Source organism: Nesoenas mayeri, assembly GCF_963082525.1.
Source record: "Nesoenas mayeri genome assembly, chromosome: 1".
Taxonomy (NCBI): domain Eukaryota; kingdom Metazoa; phylum Chordata; class Aves; order Columbiformes; family Columbidae; genus Nesoenas; species Nesoenas mayeri.
The window spans coordinates 108,219,486-108,234,413 of NC_137541.1; the positions used below are offsets into that span (position 1 = coordinate 108,219,486).

The window sequence follows — 14,928 nt, forward strand, 5'->3', positions numbered from 1 at the left end:
TTTTAAGGGCCTTGTGATTCTGATTTTTTTATAGCATTATTAGCAGTGTGAAGAGTAGAAGATTTTCCTGAACTGTTTTGTGCTTGCATAAGCTGCTAAGAGTAGAAGTAGTGTGTCTACATGTGGTTAATCGATTTGAAATAGTAACCACGGAGTACAAAATGGTCAGTTTTGAAGTGAACTGTTGGTACAGAATCCAGGGCTTTTAAACTTTCTAGTCTCTAAAGTCTATGTACCAGAGCTAATTTTGAAAACACTTTGAAATTTAATTGTGCATTTATAGTGGAGTAACAGCAGTTTATTAATTCTAGAACCTGAAATTATGCATATCCATCTTAATGCATTATAATAATTATTTAGTTGACATGATTGTGTGCAGTGATTTATTTTTGACATTTCTAGAGTTAATCTCCTTTAATATTTATATACACACTCCTATTATGTTGTTTTACTGATCTTATTTAAAAAGGGAACATTACATATTGAATACTGTACCTCAATTTTATTGTAATGATTTTACTGGTTACCAGGTGGGGTGGCAGTTGAAAAATTTGGTGAATGCACTACGAGAGGATCCGAGTGGTGTTATCTTAACTTTGAAAAAGCGACCTCAGAGCATGCTTACCTCAGCACCAGCTTTACTGAAAAATATGAGATGGAAGCCCCTTGCTCTGCAGGTAATGAAGCTTAATCATAAGTCATACACCATCATTTTAACTATAGATTATCTCAATGATGCTTTTTTATGCTTCATCTCAGCAGCATATGGATTTACTCTTGTATACTTTGAAAAATTGTTTCTGAAATTATTTCTCTGCAGTTTGTTTTCATAGGCTCAAATGAAATGAAACCTGTTATTAGAACTTTTCAAAGAAGTAATCATCCCAGTGTTTTACAATGCAAAAAGGTAGTCCCAGATAACTTTTCTAGCCAAAGAGAAACAAGCATAGTTCAGAAACTGATAGATTTTAGTTTGACTTATTGTTAACTCTCAGTGCAGTATAACCTCAAAGAAAGCGAGGAGGAAAAGATCTTGAGTTCTCAGTTTGAACAATCTTGGAGTCATAGGAAAATTTATAAGGGGGTTTATTCAGTAAACCATTTGACCATCAAAATTTCCTCATGTAAATAAAGCTGCATGCGTGCCAAAGTTGTCCTTGAGATTGAATCCTTGCACTTAAGGAGATGTAGCATTCCATTTGGCCTTTAATTTTAGTAAGCCTGAAATGTGCTGAAAACCATGGAATGGTTTAATTAAAGCTTTTGTGTGTTTCACTCTGGGATAAAATGTCACTGTGATGTATTACTCTAGGGAATAAAAGTTATGTTCAAACTGATGAAAGCATGTAACCAACAGATGGACCTGACAAATAATCCCTTTTGTAGTTCAGTTCAGATAGAACAATGTTTAGGATTTTTTTTTTTTTGCATAAAGAATGCATTCTCTGGGATATTTTTATTATCACAATAAAAAGTCCAATTTAAAATTAAGTACATTTGAGAGAGAAAAGACTTCTGCAAAGTTTGGGCAAAGGGGAATTAGATATGGAAATGCCACTACCAGTAGCTGTGGTCTTTGCCATTTAAAATATGAAGAGTTTCGTAAAAAGAACTAATGAAGAATTTATTTCAAATATGTATGTATATATACATATATAGAAATTATTGTATAATGGTTAAATGCATCATCTTTGAAACTGAGTTTTTAAAACCAAAATTATCTTATTAGCATCTGAATTTAAAATTGCAGATCTTTTTGCATGGTATGAGTGTATGAATGGCCATACTTGAAGGCTGCACTTTTATCATAGCTTTAGTGAAAATGTAAATCTGAATGAAAAATGCACATCATTGCTTTAAATGGGGTGAAATACTGTCAGTCTAAATATTCCTTTTTGCTTCACTTTATCATTTGCTAGAGTAACTTAACTGAGGACCCCACAACAGAAGTTTCTGACATGGGCCATTGATGCAGACAATAGCAAATAAGCAGCTAATTCGAGGTGGGCTACTCCAAAAGGGTGGGAAGAAATCGGATAGAAACCAATTGCCACCATTTAAACTAATTTCAGTAGGGAAGTGAGAATTTCTGTGGTCCTTTTACAGTGAATGCAGTCATGAGCTAAACTTGTGAGTCTGCTTGAAATGCCACACTCGCTTCCAGAAGCAAAAATCCAGTCATCTTTTAGTGTTTTATTTGGCTCTGATTTCCATCTCAGCATCCTTAGTCCAATACAGATACTAGGGTGTTATTCAACTGATCTAACTTTAGATATCTACTGTGTATGTATCTACGTATCATTCAGGTTTCTCAATTTTACTCCCTTTGACCATTGGACATACATTCATTTTGGCCTATTTTAGATTGATCTACCTTAGAATGAGGTGAATTGGAACGCTGCTCATGCCTCTTTCTCTGCCTTTGATGCCAAAGGGGGTCTGGACAGCCAGCACAAATGTGAATTATCTATATTAGATGAGACTGACCCTATACAGAGGTTTTCTGTAATCTTATAGCTTTAGGGATTTGGGTAATGCAAATATTAGTTTTGTTGTGGGTTTTTTTCTCATAGCATAGAAAATATGAATATTTTATGGTTAATATGAGTACTAATAGAGATACTGTTAGAAGTTAGAAATATTATTCTGGTATCTCAATGATGTTATTCTGATTCTATCAAACATGACACCAGGAAAAGGCCAGAACCTCAGTCAACACTTACATGTGCAGTGTGCATTGCAGTGTGCATATGTGTGTCTGTTGTAATTTATTATTTTAGTCAAGGAACAACGATTTTCTTAAGTAGACAGAGTGTCAAAAGAGCTCCAGGGTGAACACAAACTTCAGAAGCTGCATAATGTGGAGATTTCTGTTATTAATTTATGCAGATCAGAGGTGAACAGATGTTAGTGTCAACTGATGTTAAAGTTTAAATATAGCCTAAGTGTGAAGTTGGCACTGTATGTTTGATTAATAACAAGCAGCGAAAACTATCAGAGTGTAGTATAATTTTATGGCTATCAAAAATATGAAGAAATTATGTTTTTTTAACAGAATTTACTTCAAAAATTTCTGAAAAAAACACTTCATAAAACCCATAAATTTTTCAATTGCAATTTGCCCTATGGCTGTTCTGAAATTTCTTATGTTCCTGATTCATGTGAGGGTGCTATTTAATAAAAGCTCGAGAGATAGTGTGAGAGGAGAGGGTGAAAGTGATAGGAAAAAAATAAGGAAAAGCAGTACTTCCATCACCTTTGGAAGCAGGGGAAATTATGATAACTTGTTTCCCTATAGTAGGATGTCATGAAATAATTGAGAATGTTATAACTGTTCTGTCATCCAGAGCTAAGTTAATTGATCCATATATATTATTCAATAGACACAAGCTATAAGGAAATTATGACTCAATAATAATTATATTGGAGTACAAAATATGAACAAAATATTAAAAAGACCTCAGAATGAGATATGGGGATGACATTCCGATAAAATGGGAATTAGGATCTGCAAACAGGCTGCTGTGGGTTTTTTGGTTCTGCAAATGGAACGTACAGAGGAAAAACCAGGTGTCACCTCCTGATCAAGTTACAGTAAGTGAGGTGGGAAGGTGGAAGTTTGCCGTCACGTAAGGAGGCTGACACAAAAGCAGAGACAGAATTTTTGAATACAACCCAACAGTGAACATGTTGAAGAGCTGTTACAGCAAATGTAAACGGTACATACTTCGGTGAATTAAGAGACTCATTTACATTGATATTTACTTTGGGATGTTTTAATTGAGAGCCTTCAAAACTGAATTTTAGCTAGAAGTGAATAATATTGAGGTATTGTTGGTAAATTGCATTCTGCTTGTTTAGGCAATAGTTGTATGTAAGAACATGAAGTTTGCCATTTGCAACTACATGAAAAATGAGACTTAATGGAGAGCTACTAAGTGTGCCTGTAAGCTGAGAAAGTGCTAGATGAGTCTTCCAGTTCAGGCAGTGCACAGGTACTGCCAGTGTGTCAAGGGGCTTGATGTGTGAGTGAGAGGGCATCCTGGTAATGATATTATGCGTTCTGATAATGAAATGTTTAAGAGCTTGCTGTCCACTGTTAGTGACCTAGATTAGCCATATGCCAGCCAAACCTTCATGTTCTCTAAGTGTGGAAAATGCTTTTAGATCATTCAGATATTAACTGGTTATTAGTTGGCATAAATACTTCTTAGGATGTTCAGTAGTTTACTTCGAACAGCTCTGCCTTCACATCACAGCATTGCCATGAATTATGAGTTAAATTTAGTCTAATTATTTGGGTTGTTTTGGTGTTGGATTTTTTTTTGGGGGGAGAGAGGGGAGGATGGAGAGTTTATTGTTGGTTTTGTTTGTTCATTTTTACTTTTAGCAGAAATGTAGAATATTCATTCTTTTCATAAATATTCTTATCCTTAGAATAAGTATGAAAGGTTAAGAGAAACAAAGAAGAACTAGGCATCCTGTGTAGCAGTCCTGAAACTGATATTGATATACAGTAAAATAATACAATTAGCCTATGGCTATACTACGCACCATTACATAATGAGTTTGTATTTACAAATGCATTAATTCCAGCTCTAAGGTCAAGCAGTACAGAAAAAAAACCATCATTTGTTTCTTCCTCATATTCTGATTAAAGGAAGTGCTGTTTTTTTGTTTTGTTTTCAGTCACTTGATGATTGTCTGTTTTAATACCCATCAGTATCCAACTTCTTGCAGATAATCAAAGTTTTCCCTTGACACATTCTGGAATCATGTCAAAATTTGTGAAATCAAGGGATTTTTCTGCCTGTGTTTTTCGTTATTGCTTTTATAACATTCGAATTAGGCAGCTGTGGCCTTAGGGAATTTTGCAGTTGCCTTTGAAATTGAAGGTATTCATTAATACGGCATTGTACCATAAATATTAAGATGTTATGCCTGCAAGACAAATCTTACTAAATTTGCCTTTCAGTTACTTTTTCTGATACTCTGATCCATTGTGTGAAAGCCTTGAATGGTATTTCAGATTGTGATGTTTGTATTTCTGACTGCTACTGAATGTGGTGAGCAACCCAAAGAAGTTTAACCTTTTACGTTTTAAAATTTTTCTTACCTGACATAGAGGTGACGAATTATCTTTCAACTCCCCAGTTTTTTGCCTGGTTCAAAACCAAACTTAAATAAACATCCTCAACTCTAGATTGTCTGTTTTATTTCTCCTTTCCACTTTGTGTTATTTTGGGGAGGTTTCAAAGGGAGGTTCCCCAAAGTGCTGTTTGAACAAGGGAGGAAGGTTTACTGGAGAAGATTCTTGGAGCATATGAAATGTTATGTAAGTTGCTATCATCACAGTAGCAGGAAACTAGCTGCAAAGTCCTCCTTTGCCTTCTGGAAAACACTTTGTTAATTAGTCAAAAGAAACTGGACTTTGAATACTGTGCAGAAGACTCTTCGCCCAGTTTCTTTATAATATAAAGCAACACGTGGCCATGCTTCAGCGAATTTGGACTGCGCTCAGCCAATATCAATGAAAGGGCTCTTACTGCTATCAGTGAGGTTCGGGGCAGGTCCACTTGCCAGCCATATCTTGTGTATTGACTTGGAAGAAAACCTTCCGGACCCCCTTAAATGCTCTGTCACACCCATTACCAATTTTATTTAAATGTCACCTTTTGTATATTTGAAATAGTTCACTGTACTTTTTTTTGTATGTGATTAAATTCTACTGTTATAAAATCTCCAAGACCTCAGTATCTGTAATTTTTTAAACAGACTTTATTTTGGATTAGATATGCATCACATCTTGACTATGATCTATTCAGTGTTTCAACCTCCTAAGAAGCAACAGCAAAAACAACATTCCTTGTTTGAGAGAAAATGCTATTTTTATTATTTTTATTTGGTATTTTTCCTTACTTGTTTATATTGCCTCCTTCCTTCATCTAGAGACAACGTTATACTCTGTTTTAATCATTTATGATCAGAATTAGTGGCCTTACATTTTTTAATCATTAAATTTGAATAAAATATTAACTTGTTGGCTCTTCGGTTGCTTTGTTGTCTTTTGACTACAAGGGAACTGGGCATTCTTTGCAGAACTGTTGAAATGGATTCTGACTAGGTTTGCCTACAGAGTATGAATTAGTTACAGTATTTCATTACTTCATGCTTGGTCTTACAAAAAGTTTATTTTATTGGAAACATTCTGTTCAATAAATTGTCATAACCTTGGTCCAATATGAATTATATACTTGCAGGAAAACCTGTTTACTGATGCAAATACTGTACAAAGACATTTTGTATTGGTTTTGCTTATGTTTTTAAAAATTGTATGTCTTTTTCTGGAGCAATGTTTCTCAAACTATATATTGGAGCTTCCAAGGGAGTTAATGAAAGGTTCAAAGAGTTCTAAAAAACATTAAAAAGAATTTTAGATGGTATATTTTAAATATTAATTACATTCATTGTTTAGAGAGAAAAAAGTAAAAATAATATGCTGACTTACTGGAAGGCACCCTCGCAGTTCCTTCAGGATTGAGGATGGGGAAAGCAGCAATAGGGAGGCTGGGACCTTGGGGCAGAGCTACCCAGGGGCAGAGCAGCTCCTGGAGGAGAGAGGAGTGTCTACACATCAGTCCTTAAAGGGACTACTTATTTCCTTGTGCTGGGGAAACATGGCTGTTCTAAGTAAAGATGGTTGGTTATCTGTTCCTTGGCCAACTGACAATTTGAGAAAGAGTCCATAAAGACTAATGATCCTGAAGGAAGATGGTGCGTCCAAAAAGTTTGAGAAATAGTACTCCACATTTGAAATACGGATTTTGTGTCTGTCTTTCTGGGTTAACATTGATGTAGGGTCCTCTGTGGGACATTTTTGAGGCTATTCCAGTTTTAATATGTAAATTCTAAACTTTCTGTGTCAGGCTATACTCGTGGATCAAGTATTTAACTCTTTGGACCTGAAAACCTTTTAGTTTTATTGCTTTTTCAGCAATCCCACTTGGCCTAGCCAGCCTACCAAAAGGGACTACAGCAAGAAAAAGCTCTAGTGCTTGGAAGAGAATTTACTCAGTGATAACACTGATCTCCAAAACATCCAATTCAGAGATATGTGAATGGAGTTCCATGTGTTTTTTTCTGTTCGATGTGCTGCATATAGTCCACTGAATGGCTGCTATTGAACCAGAGAGCTACATGAGCTGACTTACTTGCAGGTGCACAGATTGACTCAAACTGAACAGTTGAGTGCCCTCTAAATTGCAATGCAAAATGTCATGTAGATGCACCATATCTGCAGGTCATGTTCTGAAGGCTCTCTTTTCAACCAGGATTTTTAATTCCTTATAAAATGAAAGCTGAACTCCTATAGCACAGGGTGGTAGTTACAGCAATGTTCTTAATGTTTAGAGCTACTAACAAGAGAGACCATTTGAATGCTTTTACCATGTAGCAGTTCTTTTAAAAGAGCTTACTGATTTATCTGATAAAGTGATGATAAATATATTAAAAAACAACAACAACAAAAACAACAACAACAACAAAAAAAGCGGTCACCTATTTTTAAAGTTGGATTTCTCTTTTTTTTTTTTTCCCAGTTACACAGCTTTTCTGTTTTTGTGGAAATAAGCTGGAGAGATGACTTTGGCAATATGACCCAAATATGGAAGAGACATCCCTAGCATGTTTTGGGACAATCCTACAGGATTGTGCTTCCTCTTGTTCTAGATTGTATTATGGTTCCTACCCCTTGAGAGTTCTGGGTACCCTGGGAGGATCTACCCACATTGCCATCCTTTGAGATACTTCAGTCATTCAGACTCTCGCTGATTATACTGTAATTCCACCTCTGAAAGTGTCCCACTATCTGACATGAGAACAGTTTGAGAGAAACATTTTACCTTCAGATAGCTGAATAAGTTGTGTTTGACCGTAGTAGACTGAATGCTATTTCTTCCTGTTGCATTCATTGTTTTCACCAAAAGATGAACCAAAATATGCATTTGCCAAAGATGCACAAGCTTCACTATTTCCAGCATCTTCCAGCAAACTGTTTTGGAAGACACACTGACCTCCAATGGGCTGTGCATTATCAGGGATTGGTGAAGTGTGCCTTTAGCCAGTAGACAGGCAAAGGTAAAGGGCTGTCGTCTTCCTTAAAGTGGAAAAGAGCAAATCCATCTACCCAGCTTGACTTCCTCTCAGTGCTCCTGCCAGTATGAGCCATGAACAGCAACAGCCTGGGCTTAACAAATGTAAACAGGGTCTAGGTCACAAAATTCTTTTGGCTTATAAGGAAAAGTAATTCTACAAGCTACTCAGAAACACGCAAATTGTTTTTGTCATAAAAGTGCAAGTTATCAAAGAGGAAATAATCAATGTTGCATTTGTAAGTGGTTCAAGAGCATCTATGGCTACAGTGTCACAGGTGAAAGTTTAAAGAGTAAGATTTTTGTTCCTCCAAAAGAGGATTTTGTTTTAGGTTTGTTTTTTGGTTATTTTTGTTGTTTTGTTGGTGTTTGGTTGGTTTTGTTTTTGTTTTTTTTAACACAGTTTTGCCACCAACTTTAGTCCTCTTTTTGCAGACTTCTGTCTTCCTCTTTTCAGTAGTTGTAAAGTCTTTTAGCTGTCTGGTTTTGTGTGTGTGTTTCTCCCTCTCTTTCTGTAAATACAGGCAGTCTTTCTTTGGCCTACAGAATACTCACGTATTGTCTATACTCTAATTAACAAGGAAAGTATTTAGCAGTATCACCATTTACAGGACATGGATTCCTAACTTTCAGAAAATTTCTGTCATTTTGTAGCTGTGGCTTTAAAGGCAGACTTGCAAAATTTTAACAAGAAAAACTTAAGCACACATTTTATTATGTCTGAGATAAATTGTAATGCATCTAACACAGCTCTATTCCTAAACCATGGCAGTAACTGGCTAAAGGATGTCTGAGGTTTTCTAGGTGGCGTGCATGATTCTTACACACAAATTGAAAAAAAAGTAACACAATAATGGGGGCTTTGCTTGGTAAGGATAAATTCAAGTGGCTCATTACTAGCTTATGAAAGGCCAACATTTTGAAAAAGTTCCTGCTGTTGAACTCTTGGGGTTTTCTGCAGTGTAGGCATAATGCTACAGCGTCAAGATGAATATCTAGAAAATGAGGACTGATTTTTCTGCACAGGAATGCCCTGTTGGTCTGTCATAAGGTATTCTTGCTAGTGCTGGCAGAAGGATCTTTCTACACAGCCATTTAATCAGTATTTAGAGCTTCTCTGCTGTAAATACAATGTGACATGTTCATGTCCTTCAGTAGTTATTTAGGTCAGAAATTATAGGTATGATGAACTCTCTTTAATTCCAACACTTCTTTCTTCAAGGTGTTAACTTCCAGTAAGATGGAGGGGAAAGAACTGTTTTAAAGCAAAACTCAGCATTTGTTCAATATTAGATTAATTTTAGGGTTCATGAAGATACTATTGTACTTGCAATTTTGCCATTTTTCTTTTTCTTCTGCTTGAGTTTCATTGTCATACAAGCCAGGCAACGTAAGACTTCTGTTATTGGGCAGACAGACATATTATTAGGTAGACTAAAGCAATCTAAGTTTGCTTCTCATTTCATTCTTCTGCATTTGTATAGAGACTGTTAGAAAACCTCGCTATAATTTCCAGCTCAACAGTGATTTAGTAAAGTCTTCAAATGGTTGGTCATTATTTAGCTAGCCACGATAGTAAAGTCAAGGAAGAAAAATAGGTGCCTAAATCATAAGAGAGAGGGTTCTGATTTAGAGGAGGAATTTGACAGCATGTGTCAAAAAGGTGGACCCAATTTGAAATCACAACACACGGCATTTTGGGTCCTTCTTTTTGAAACACCCTGTGGTGGACTGGGATGATAGCTAGAAAGCATAGTTATTCTGTGAGGATAAAATTTATCTACCTGTGAGTAAATGTTACTTTGTGAGGAGTATGCCCAGGGGAGTAATAATAATAATTATAATCTCCAGTTTATTCTGTCTCTTAGTGCATATGCTCTGAAGATGCAGCACCTGATTTTACAGCATCTGCAGACATAAACTGAAGCTTTTACAGTTAATTTTTAGGGTGTAGAGCAGATGGGGGGAGATGACATTCAATTTAGTGCCTACTTATGCACCTTTTACTGTAAACACTGGACTTTTTCATTACAATGTTAGTTTAATTAAGGAATTCACTGGATTGTGTATGTTACTCACTAATTAAGATTTCACCAGTGGCTCTACTGATTACTGTTTTTATGGGCATTGACTATAACCTGGCTGCGCAAAAGGGAAAAGGATGTAATCAGAGGAGTCAATTTTATAAGCACAATACATGTCCATATGTAGATCTGTCTCCTTAGCATGAGTATTTTTTTCCGTCAGTTTAAAAGCACACAAAACTTTAGAACTGTTAATTATTTCTTTAACTTTCCGAACTATAGAATATAGCTTTTTCAGACAGAAATATGTAATATATAAGGATAATCATGATTATTTCTCTCTCTCTTTTGAACCAGCCTCTTATTCCTAGAAGTCCAACAAGCAGTGTTGCTACGCCATCCAGCACTATCAGCACACCTACAAAAAGAGACAGCTCTGCGCTTCAGGATCTCTACATACCCCCTCCTCCTGCAGAACCTTATGTTCCAAGGTAAAAAAGATCATTTCAGGTACAACTCAATGTCAAAAATGCGTGTAAAGTAACTGACCATTCTGTTCCTACCCATTTGTAATCCTGCCCTGCAGGATTAGACTGATAATACTTCACTTCGGGGGTGAACTGGTTATTAAGGATAGATATGCTGAATCAGACCCACACTGGTCTGAATCAGTGTCTTGTCTGCAAAACAACCAGTAGCCTTTAGAAAACAAGGTTCAGTACCCTATTTTCTCAAATATGGAATAATCTGTTGTTTGTAACAATCCTGTCTTATCTCAGAAGAGCAAAAATTATCTGAAACCCCGAATTTATAGCTAGAAAAACAGTTCTTATCTGTCCCCTTGACTAATAGCCATGATACAACAGGAGAGGCAAGAAACTTTCAACTTCAACATCAAGAGCACTGTTTTGTTCTACCATATTTTTTCTTTTGAGACATTGATTTGGTAGTGGTAGAGGAGATTTCAGGATCACGTTTTAGTGTGGCCACCCTGCTAGATCCTGCAGTGCCCACACTTTTCCCTGTAAATGTATCTGCTACTCTGACCTGCTACCAGGAACTGACATTTTCATCTCTCCCAGGTCTCTGGGGGTGCTGAGCCAGAAAAGCAGCAGATCCTCCTTGCAGATTCATCATCCTACCCTCACACGACCTCAAATGATTCACTATAATTCCATAACGTACACAGCTGTTGCTTTCCTACAATTCTAAGAGAATTATGGCCTATAAATAACCATGGGCAGTAGACCCATAGGTCTAAGAATGTATTTGAGAGGAATCAGTTTTTTCTAAAGCTTCCAGATTCTTAGATGCAGGCTATCATATGTTCAGTCAATGTACTTTTGAATTCCTTCTTGCTTTTCTTTTAGTTAACTTGCTTGAAAAGGTCATAAGGACAGCCTGTCCTTTCTTGTACCTGAGTTTCTTTTACCTGAGTTTTTCTTCCTTAGCAGTAGCCAATTAATAAGACATATGGCCTGATACTGACAAGACTTTCCTGGGGGTTATCTGATAGCAAGGTATAGGGCAAATTAAATTGCCTAGTGGGGAGCAGAGGCTGTGATTCTATGATAAATTCTTACTCTTCAGAGAAATGAAAAACTTTCCAGGGCAAAAGAGTGACTTTCCACTTCGTGTTGTAGATGATGTCTCAAACCTTTTGTGAAGCCATAAGCTGAGTCCCAAGTTCCTTCCTCATCCCTGCCTTGTCTGTTACCTGGCTTGGCTTTATTTATTGAAAAAAAATATTGCCATTTTGTTTCAAATGTGACAGATACTATGCTGTTGAACTTGCTAACATGATTACTCTAGTATCTGCCACAGACTGATAAAGAGACAAACACTCTAGTTCACTGTTTTTTTTTTCTTCTAATTAAATAAAAACATTGTCAGTCACAAACCTTGAGTTGTTCATAGGGATTGAATGTGTCTTTTATCTCGCTGATGACAGTATTTTGATATGTCTATGTAAATATTTTAAGGACATCGTTTTCAGAAAATCCACAGAAAAAAGTCAAGTATGTAATTTTAACCCATTAACATAAAAAAGCTGCAAAATGAAACCCTAAGAAAAATATGGTCTTTGATTTCTCACTGAATGCAGTAGTTACATGGTAAAGACCTGTTGCTCCTGAAGCTGAAACTGTACTACTATCTTAAAAGAAGTACTGCCTTTGTAATGCTGCTGATCATGTTTACCACCACAAAAATACTTCTATTTGATAAGAAATGCATCCTTTTTTTACGTATTTTTAGTGAATATTTGCTTCTAAGCAGTTTTTGAGTTCTAATCTAGAAACAGAGATTTTAAAAATGCATTTTGATTATTTATTAGTAACATTTCTTAAATTGTTATGATAATGCAGTAGTTTGGGCCAATTCTGATTAAATCTTAAAATACATATTAGTACAAGCTGTAATCTTACAGAGAGATTAAGCTAGGTACATTTTTTTTTTTTTAATCAGCTTCATCCTAATGGACTATACTTCATTTCATAAACCTGTCACATAGTGCACAGTGTTTCGGAATAATCTGTTTTGGCATTTTATCAGGGGTTTTTGCCATGATTAACTTTGTTTAAGCATGTCTTTATTTGGGGTATTATCAAACAGTTCAGCATCTGTTTCTGTTTGTTGTTGCAATTCCAAGGAAAAACAAACATCCAAACCTCCTTTTGTTACTGGAATGGAATAAAAGCCTTGTTATTTTGATGTATAGTGTAAAGCCTTGAGGCCAGGTCGCTTTGATGGCGATACGCACAGATAGTACAGCTGCTGACATAATTTAACATGGATGGCATGAGAAAGAGGGACAGACACTTTCCGTGTGCCAGTTACTTAGAAGTGCTGGTCCAAAGTTACTGCCTGCTCAAATTTGCTGAAGACATTTGAGGGTGAGAACTGAAGTCCTCATCTCCAGAAGGCTTTGCCAAAGGGAGTTTGCCTGGTGGGTTCTACACTTCTGCCTATGCTCGCAATAAAGCTCTCTCCAGCCCAGGCTATCCTTCTTATGGTGGAGGCTTCATTGTGCCAGTCTCTAATCTGATATAGCTGCATCATGGATTAGCATCTCGCTGTTTCACATCACTCTCCATTGTGTTATCTGCTGGGGTCCCCCAGCACTGTTACCACAGAAAGTCTTTCCCTGAATGGAGCTGAGCTCACATCACAAAGCCCGCACCATCCCTGCTCTGGGAAAGCAGCCTGGCAAAGGGAGCGTAGCGGGTAGTGGGGCTTTGTGGTGTCGCACTGTCACAGTCAAGGCAGGATGGACCTTCCTCATTCTCTGTGGCTGCCTGGATCCCATGAGGGGGCTTTGCTTCATCCTCAGTTAAAGTCTCAAGGTGCCAAGTGAAGCGTGGGTCAGAACTGGCCCACATGGTGGTCCAGAGGGGCAGAAGCTCTCTAATGAAGGCGTGAGGCTCCAGCTTCTCTCTTGGCTGCCTCACGTGTCTTTTGTTGCCCAGAAATTACTGTCTTTTGCAGCCATCTCCAGGCACAGTCCTGCCAGCAGGTTTGCAGAGCCCTGCTTCATCTAACACAAGGAGAGGGCTCCTTCCCCACGTGCAGTTTGCTCTCTTGTTGATTGCCTTTAGGTAGTGTGCATTTTTGAAGAGTGGGATGGGGAAGCAAAAAGCAATCACCTTGGGGATCTCTACACAAACTGCAAAGTGTATTCCTTGCAGTGCATTGCTGTCTTGGAATAGCAGGTCATGATCAGGTGCTGCACACCCTGTTTGGTACTGCGTGGATGTACCTATACAACTCCTAGGCCTGAGTTGGCTTGTGCAAGACTATGTCAAATGTCTGTATATCATTGGTCCCTGGTTATTCTCACTCTGGAGTTAGTTTGTAAGGAACAAGATTGAACTTGTCTGTACTTGCCATATAGCTATGTCTTAAAACTGTCTGACACCGTTAAAAATGCAAATATAAAAATGAAGGTCAACATTTCATTACCCTATATCACGAAATGCTAGGTAGATTCAAAAAAAGAAACAAGAGAAAAAGAGTAGCTGCACGTCAGCTTTCTTTCAAGATGATTCTTTTGAAGAGAAATCTATAAGACAGATACAGTCTGTAAAGGAAGTGAATAAGCAGAGATATGTGAGATAACTGGCACATACATATGCATATGCAATGTGTGATCCTGGTGTTGGTCGCTGTTATCTATTTCCTCCTTTTATGAAATACTTACATATTCCCATGTTTATTGAAATATTCACAGTTAAAAAAGAAACAAAACCAAAACCAAACAAACAAAATAAGTCTTATCCCAATATATTAAAAATCTCTCTTGTTTACTAAAGGGATGAAAAAGGAAATCTACCGTGTGATGATGTTGGCAGACATATAGTAGGCAAGCCCGTTCATACAGGATCCGAATCGCCAAACTCATTTCTTGACCAGGAATATCGGAAACGCTTTAATGTTGTTGAAGAAGATGCAGTTTTATACTGCTATGAATATGAGAAAGGAAGAACAAGTGGTCCTGGAAGGAGAGAGAGCACACCAACATATGGTATGGCATTGATCTCATAAGGATAATCACTATTTGTTGATTTTAGAATTTTTGTGCATCTGCTTTTGTATTTAAGCGTGGAAACATTTTTGGTGGTCATTGATTCTGCTACGAATTCTGTACTGCTTTAGTCCAATTTCAACCTGAGAGCTAATTCTGTGCAGGAAAAATGAATTGCTTACTGTGATAGGGAGGGTAAGTCCAGTTTTATATTGATTGTTTTTCTGAATAT

The 14,928-nt window shown here is 37.0% G+C and overlaps 1 protein-coding gene across 4 annotated transcripts in view; it reads left to right on the top strand.

Moving 5' to 3' along the window:
• The window catches only part of CNKSR2 (connector enhancer of kinase suppressor of Ras 2), a gene marked incomplete at both ends in the record, with an annotated part of 212,516 nt that overhangs the window by 113,626 nt on the left and 83,962 nt on the right, over nt 1-14,928 (top strand). For 2 of the 4 annotated variants that reach the window (XM_080363336.1, XM_080363337.1), the window contains 3 exons: nt 531-677; nt 10,532-10,665; nt 14,485-14,696. In XM_080363336.1, the coding sequence (XP_080219462.1) occupies nt 531-677; nt 10,532-10,665; nt 14,485-14,696 (493 nt within the window). The remainder of the gene's footprint in view (nt 1-530; nt 678-10,531; nt 10,666-14,484; nt 14,697-14,928) is intronic. The other 2 variants (XM_080363338.1, XM_080363339.1) reach the window with 1 other exon arrangement.